This window comes from Hylaeus volcanicus, chromosome 3 (assembly GCF_026283585.1).
Source record: "Hylaeus volcanicus isolate JK05 chromosome 3, UHH_iyHylVolc1.0_haploid, whole genome shotgun sequence".
Classification (NCBI taxonomy): domain Eukaryota; kingdom Metazoa; phylum Arthropoda; class Insecta; order Hymenoptera; family Colletidae; genus Hylaeus; species Hylaeus volcanicus.
The window spans coordinates 11,678,881-11,687,347 of NC_071978.1; the positions used below are offsets into that span (position 1 = coordinate 11,678,881).

General features: G+C 40.8%; 1 protein-coding gene across 7 annotated transcripts in view; it reads left to right on the forward strand.

Annotated features, from left to right (window-relative positions):
- The window catches only part of LOC128874141 (uncharacterized), a 109,121-nt gene extending 100,660 nt beyond the window's left edge, over positions 1 to 8,461 (forward strand). For 6 of the 7 annotated variants that reach the window (XM_054118524.1, XM_054118520.1, XM_054118521.1 and 3 more), the window contains 3 exons: positions 645 to 800; positions 3,160 to 3,513; positions 6,195 to 8,461. In XM_054118524.1, the coding sequence (XP_053974499.1) occupies positions 755 to 800; positions 3,160 to 3,513; positions 6,195 to 6,325 (531 nt within the window). In that variant the 5' untranslated portion in view covers positions 645 to 754 and the 3' untranslated portion in view covers positions 6,326 to 8,461. Of the gene's footprint in view, positions 1 to 97; positions 151 to 644; positions 801 to 3,159; positions 3,514 to 6,194 lie in introns of those variants that run through there. The other variant, XM_054118525.1, reaches the window with a different exon arrangement.
- Positions 8,462 to 8,467: the final 6 nt, after the last annotated feature.

Here is an 8,467-nt window from a genome sequence, read left to right on the forward strand (position 1 = left end):
CATTCCAATCATTTACACCAGTGCTTCTCAGACTTTGACTCTCTACAGACCGTTTAGAATTATTGGTGTAGTGTAGTCAGTAAATAACAGAAATAATATTACTCTGATTCTAACAAATGTGTATTTCAGTTTTCAAAACATGATGATCAAGTAGTTTCATGTGTTTCATTTTAAACATTTTCATCAGAAAGATAAATATGATCCCTTTTTGGAATTTATTTAATACTATTTAATAATATACTAATTTCTTCTATTGAATACTATTAAAACATTCTTTACTTTGTTTTCGAATAAAAATTTGAGAAATTAAAGTCTGAGAAACATTGATCTAAATCCTAAATGATACTACATTACAAATTTAAATTCATGTAGAAACTAGTTATGATTTAACTTGTGTATAATGTGAATATAAATTACTTAATTATTCATAAAATATTATAAACCATTTATGCACGATTTAAAAATTAGCGAACTATTTATAGAACTTTGAAAATTGAAGTTATTTGCTTGTTAATTTTGTGTAACTTTTCAAAGATAATTGGGTTTTGTTCAACCATCAGAAGCGTTGATTCTCCTCCGTAGCTATTAATTAATCTGATTTGCAATCGATCGAGTTCACTGACGCGGGCGTTTCTGCATTACAGGAATTTCCATACTAATGATTAAATCGTCGCCATCGAGCACAACCAGCAGACAGAAGGGACGATAGTGCGGCAGAACATGACCCTCGCCGAAACGACCTGTTGTTGACGTTATGGGGTGGATCTTCCTTGCTAGTATTTTACTCCTCTCCTTATGCGGTAAGTTTTCTTCGATTTAAGTTTACTACCATCCGTTCAAAAATTGAAACATCATGCTTAAAACGCCACAAAACAAATATCAGTCCGAATTGACTTATGTCTTCCCGAGGTGAACCAAAAAGGACCCTCGTTTTCCTTTATTCCAATTATTTTAATTAGTACAATCGTTAATTTACCTTAGGTGCGGAAGACATATTAGCACCCATTAGCAATCATGCTGTATTTACGTTAATGGTAACCTCTTTACTTTCCAAAAAATATTTCAGGCGGCTATAATAAAGCTTTTTTTAATCAATTTGATTTGAACATTAAATAATAAATAGAAACAAGGTCTGCTTGAAGCATATTTTTCTGTCTCCAAAAGTAAAGAGGTTACTTCGATGGCTTGTTTTAAGCGCTTCACCCTGTATGTACCATAATATTGTATTATCTGTATCTACATTATTTTCCTCAATTTTTTATTTTTTTATTTATATTACTATTCAAGTCTAATTTCGTAATATTTACTTAATTCGTTTCCGATTTATTTCTGTCTACTTATAATTTTTTTAATTTTTTGTAATTAATTTTTACGATAGATATTTGGTTAAATGTAACACTTTGCTCGCATTGATTGCTTTCCTTCTCGTGCGATAGAGTATCAAAACCGCTCCTAGTCGATTACGAATGAATTTCTCGTTCACTTCGAGCACCAATTTCAGTAATTTATTTTTCAAGTAATACCAAAAATACATTTCCTTTGGAATATACCACGCTCTACAAAGTATTCTACTTGGGAGGAGTTTTCACTTAAGAAAAAAAAAATTTCATTAAGTCAGCCCCATAGAAGTCAAAGTTTGTTCCTCTGGGATCAATTGCGTATACTGGTCTCGCTTCGACCACGCAATAAGAAAGTCGCAGCCTTTCAGAAACTGTAGTAACAGTAAAAATTTATAAGCTAAATTCAGGGGAAAAATGAAATTGAAATTGTTCGTAATAGAAAATAATTGCTTGAAGTATTCAAATTAAAAATAAGGAAAGCACTTGTTTGGTTTTAATTTGCTTTTGTTACATTATCCAAATAAATTGAATGAATTACGCGATAACACTCTTGTCTGTGATGCTATTAATTTGTCAATAGCAGAGCTTGAGAATTTTATTTTTATCGTGAAATTATGTTGGATTTATTACGAAATTCAGTAGAGAAATGCCAGGTGTTACAGACTCAGTTTTCTTTCTCCATTATATACCATTCTGGTATCATAAAATTAATGCTTTTGTGTGACCACCAACAGGTAACATTAAAGGTGCTGTGAAAATTTCAGTGACATGTGCAAAGTTTCGGGTGAAATTAATTTCATATCTATAACACTGCAAAATAGTTTTTTATCTTATTAGCGGCTCCGCATGCAAATAAACTGGCACTGAAAGATTTAAAATCCGGTAAATTTATTCACAAATCGCGTTGATTAGCAAAATAAATCGAGTATAATATTCCTTTCGCAGAGAAATTTAAAGTACGCTCGAAAAGTAATTTTTCTTGATCGAATAAGTTTACCAGAAATAAATCAACTGCTTTTGCAGTGATTAAAGAAGCACTGTCCCATCCATAAATTGTTTTCCCCGCCAGCAAGACCGAGAAACGTGTATACACTTAAGGATACGCGGTGACTGTGTTACAAAGTTACTTGAAGATTTTTAAAAATTGTTAAACAATTCGTTTGGATTATATTAGTAGTTAAGGCAAAAAGTGAAACAATTGTTAGTGATTTTGAATCCAAAAATCAAAACACGCAGTACCAAATCGTTAATTGTATAAACATTCATCATCGACCCCTTTTAACCTCAGCCCTTGTTGCTCTATGATGTCACAATATACCACGAAACTGAAGATCACGAAATATACTATAGTTAGGGACGAAGATTCTGCCCACTCAAGGTCTCCAATATACATTCTATTATCACACAAATTGTACCAGATGTGTGAAATTTACTTACACATCAATTCTTCATACCAACACAAATCAAAAACTCTTTTACCACTTTCCAATCGGACCCCTCGTTACCGAGTTATACTAACGTAAAGTTTCTCCCACGCATAAACACCCGCGCAGGGGCTTCAGCGCAGCTCCGCGCTATACAAAATGGCGCGCGCCAAGGATCACACCTGAAAACTTTACCTGCTCATATCTCGGTAACGAAGCGACGCATTGCAAAATGATAGAGGACATTTCGATTTTTTTTTTTTTTTTCTTTAAACTATCCATGGGATGACCTCGGGGGATCAAAATCTTTCACCGTGACTGTAGAATCGTCCGCCAAATAATAATTTGATCGGTGTATGTTGCTTTTTCACGCTGCCTTGGATTAAAATAAAAAGCGGCGGGATTGCCGTTGCCACAGGGCGGTGGCGGGGCGGGGGGCCATGGACAGCCGCAGGCTGGCTCGCCGAGCACCCCAGGCCCCGGCGGTGGCATAGCTGGCAGTGGTGCAAGCAGCACCCTCGGCGCTGCTGGCGGCGGTGCCTCTGGCTCTGGCATCGGCGCCGCCGGTACAGTTGGTGTCGGTCTCGGTGTTACTGGAGGAACTACCGGCGGTGGAGCCGGTGGCGGTGCCGCCGGTGGTGGCACAGGTCGGTCCGCTGGACCGGCTCGTCGGGGCCGAGGGTGGCGCGACTGGCGCCGCGGCGACCCCACCCTTATCAAAGGACTTTGGAAGTCGAAGGGACCTCTAGGTAAATTATCAATTCCTTATCGTTCTTGAGACGTCCATGTCGTGGCTTTGTCGGTGTCCGTCATCCTTTTATGTTGGTGCATGTCTTATCGTTAATGCCGTGGGGAGACGTGGCCACGGGGAAGTCCCATTCCTGCCATTAGTTCTTCTCCGCGATCACGTGACCTTACAACGTCATTTCGTGTACTTATTATAACCCTTTGCACTCGAGAGGTGACTCTCAGTCACCAGTAGGTTTCACGCAGCAAATCTACGATACATAATGTTTCTTTAGGTTTAATTTCTTTGGAGCTTAAAGTGTCAATAAAATGATTGTCGACGAGGAAAAAGTGACCTTATTCTCAAATCTAGATAGCTTAGAATTCATGGCAATGGAATGCTAAGAAACATGTCGAGTTGCTGGTAGATACCAGAAAAAAAGGCCTCGAGTGAAAAGGGTTAAGCTGTTCAGCACTGGCATGGTGATTGATACGTTGACTGTCACGCAAGTTTCCCATGTTCATTGAGTTATTGCCATTTTGTACCAGTTACCAATCGGCAGTTAACGTGTTGAGTAAAAAGTTATTTCTACTTGACAATATTTTCTCGAAGTATGAGTAGAGTAGAAGCTTGATTATTGCATGAGATGTTTTTTAGGATCCTGTGAGGTTGGAGGAAGTATCTAGTGTTAGTGATGACATGGGGAATACCCAAGTAGTAATTTCACGAGACAGTTTGCGTGATTCGTTATGATATATTAATGCCCTGCCAATGGTTACACATCATTTAAATTTTTTAATCTGTTGTGAATAAATTATGCCACAAAAGCGTGTCAGCGACAGAGCGTTAATATTTCGACTTTATTTTCCGATTCACCTAATATTTCCAACTATCGAAAGCATGCATTGTTTATTTCTTAATAAATATCCATTTAATGTACCTATGTTTATCCCTGTAAGCATTTCTAGGGGTGATTTTTCACGATTATTATTGATTCAACAGAGGATTGACAGTCAATTTTTTCGAGGGGGCTCCCAATGCTCCCTCGCGTTGAATTTTCAAGCTATCAGCCAAAGCAGTTTCACAACGTGTCGCGTTGGAAAGTTCCCAGGTTTATGGCTTTACTTTAGAAACAGCTGCGAGTGAGAGTCTTATATTGTAAAAGCGACACGTAAACTATCCCCGCGGATGATCTACTTTCGAAGAAAAGAGTTTTGCATGGTATTGCGAGAAGCGTTGGTGCCGAAATGAGAAAAACTTGAACGAATAAAGGAGCTCTATTCCGATGTTTTACTATTTCAACGTAACATCGTCGTATCGCTTTATCTTCTTTATCAATAATAATTGCTATGGGAATTGAATCGAATGCTCAGCCCCTCGGTTCAGCTTTTCGCATCGAATTAGTTTCAACTTGACCGTAAATTGAATATGATAGAAAGAAAGACGTGAAAAATTCATGAAACGAGTGAACAGTGACGCGTCTCTTTGCTCGCGCAGCCTCTGCGTCGAGATTCCGATTTAACTTTCAAATTCGAGAGTAGATCAGTGCAATCCTAGATTCTACGGTGAATACTGTATTTCATTACTTCGAATTCCCTCTGTCCTCGAACACGAAACGTGGCAGACGTCTGCCGAATGTATACACTTTTTATTGCCACTTCGAAAAGAGAAATCTCATAAGAACGTCCTCAGAAATGTTTCATTCGTATTTTCACTTGCTTTACATTTATTTCTGCTTGCTTCCTTCGTTATAATCACGCTTGATACGACACCACTTCTCTACGAGAGACATTGTCCACTCTACATTACGCATAAAACCATTTCAAGCATTCAGAAATAAATATCAATATCAGCATCGTTATCCTCACAATGCATCTAACAAGCAGAAGTTTCCTTCAAGCATATACTCGACAAACCCTACTGTCGACATCCACCTGCAAACACGGTGACAATAATCTTTTTCCACTCGAGGAGAGTACAGCTCATCAAAGGGCCATGCACAAAAGAATCATGCAAGAAGTATCAAACGAAACAGAATCCCTTTCAAACACTAGGACAATGTCTCTCTCCCATTCACCGAATGAATCACATACCATGCTTGCATCTGTTATGTCAGCGAATGCACGACATTACGCAGAAAAATCGCACAAGACGCATCAACCTGAACGAAATCCCACTGGAACACTTGGACGATGATTCCCCATCAATTTTAGCCAAGGATTCCCTAGCATGCGACGCACGAACATAGAGATATTATAGGTAGGGGAGTCGTACTGCAGCTAAAAAGAGAAAGAAAACCGTGGTACCGTACTTTTATTGGGTTACTTTGAATAGTAGAGAAATAGTAGGGAAGCTATACAGGATGTCTTCTATAACAGAAAATACACTAATTATACTCTGAACGATTATAAATATAAATATAGTATAATAGGATACACACGGTGAAAATAATTGTTCACGTATAATTTTTAAATCGAACCATCTATTCTTTATTATACATATATTTCACATTCACTGTAATAAAAGCACAGAGATGAATAAGGTACAGTTTTCTTTCTCTTTTTAAAGCTAGGACATATCCATTAACAAGCCAACATCTTCCTCTGGTCTATCTATAATATCTCTCTGCGCACGAATGCATGATTAATCGTTCCACGATCCAGGGAGCTGAAGTTAGCCAAAAACCACCTATCGCCCGTGCAGATTCTTTAGGAAACGCGGAGGTGTATATCTTCCTAGCGCTGCTGATCGGTTTCATCACCGTGGTGGTGGGCTGCTGGCTGTCGGACAACTGCTGGTCACCTGAGCCCGAAGGAGTGGTCACACTCGCATAGCCTAGTGCAGACTTCCGTTCGTCCAGGCGATAACAACTACCGCGCCGGCCCTCCTACAGGAGCTTTCAGGACATCGGCCAGTCGGAACGGCAGAACGTCGCTGGGAATCAGCGGCCGTTGCTCGATATTAACGACAACCACACGCTACTACCGATATGACGCGAGAATCTTGTCGCGTGAACCCCACTTACGCGATGGACTCCACCTGTTACGTATTACCAACGTTCGCACGGTACCGTACAACATCGCCGGAGCTGAAAGCCCAAACGTTCATCGAAATATCGACATATCCGACGCTGGAGCACGATTCGCGATGCTCGCGACGCACTGCGACTCGTCGAGGTGGATCTGTTGACCGAGGAAGGATCCAGGAGTGGAATTAGCGAGATTGGAGACGGTACAGTCGGAGGAACAAACATGGCGACTTGGTTAAGTCAGTTACCAGCGGTGAAGCGATTACTTTGTAGGGGATGAACCGCTAAATAGGTTTCCCATGAGAGTACGGATGCCTACTGTTGACGTCTGCTCACTTTGGGAGGCTGAGACCACCGCTTCGAGATGGATAGGAATTTTTGGAACTCAGCCAAGGTTTAAGGCTCAGTAATGTCTAGAATGGTACCGTGTATTGGCTCCAGTTTCTCTGAGTCGCTATTTCTGTTCCATCGAATGTGCTCGAAGTCAGTTCACAGCCAGAAACGCATGACTCCCACTGGTGCTCAAGGGTATCACGCTCAAAGTTGTTTTTCCTAAGGAAAATCTTCAAAAGACTCCCTCAAAGTTTTGAGGAAGGCTGAGGAATAGTTTGGGATTCCCCAGAGTATCCACTGAAACTAGTACACCACGATCTCCTACTGCATTATGAGAGTTCTAGGTTCAAGAACACCCATGCCAAGGTGTCCATGCTCATTAAAGACCAGCGAATGCCTCTATAACCCAAATTATTTTTGACTCGCACGGAAAGCTATCTACGAAGATGAATTTTTATGGAAAGAAGCTTTCCCAATGTAAGAAATTCTATTGTAAAGGACGTAATGGCCATATTGTTCTTTTGACGTCCCGACGCACGATGGTGACGACATCGGGTTTTGAAAGAGTAGCTCAGCAAGTTAAATAAGATCCCGACCTCGGTTCGACGTTGATTCTTGTCATGCTTCCACAGAGTCGATGATCGATTAACCGATAAATATTTCATGGGGGGAGCGGGACTGAAGCCTCAGGGGCTGGGTTTCGTGCATTTAGGCATTATACAGGCCCGTTAGATTCTTCTCGGAGCCAACGGTCCTTTCACGGGAGTGCCACGATTATAGGGATCCTACTCACGGAAGCGTATCCAACGACTATGTCGTGCTATCGTTCAAACTAAGAGTGGTCGTGTTCGTTGAGCCAAACAATAGCCAGGGATATCTCTAGCGGTTGGTCACCTTCCTTTCTCCACCGAGACCTACATTTGTTGTTGATGGCTTCCCTGAGTAATCCTTGCTGCTGTTCTGGGTTCAGTTAACCCAGAAACGTATCCCTCGTTCCATGGTGGTAATTGTTTGGAAGGCTATCGCACAACCCTAGGAGTGATATAGGTCTAGGCGATAGTCTAATCGTCTGGTCTCAACTCCGCTACTCGTTACGTCGAGCTCAAGCTACCACTTCAGGACTCGTAGCTCAGATTTAACTCTTCATGCTTCATCCAACTGGAGCGAAAGAACGATAAGATACGTATTATTAAGGTTCTTAATCGCAACGAAGTCAAAATGATCTCGTGACGGTCCGAAGGGTTAACTTGCTGAGTTATTTATGGGTGCATTACGCCATGGTCATCTAGGGTTGTAGAGGGTTATGATATTTCGCGTTGAACGTGATCCCTTGAATGCTAGTTAGCATTAAACACGAGTAGGGCTGATATCGCGATGCTACGATTGGCCGACGCGATCTGTGATCGCTCGTACGAATCTGCGCGCGTATCGACGAGACACTGGGATATGGCGCGCGCGGGAAATTTGAAAGTCTATATCAGGTAACTTCGTCGATGGTTTTCGACATCGACTAAGTTTACACGGCTTGATTTACACCGATTATATCATCGATGTTGTAACTCTTGCTGGTAAGTGTCGTGTAAATATTACGGGACGTAACTCGATATGGTAATTC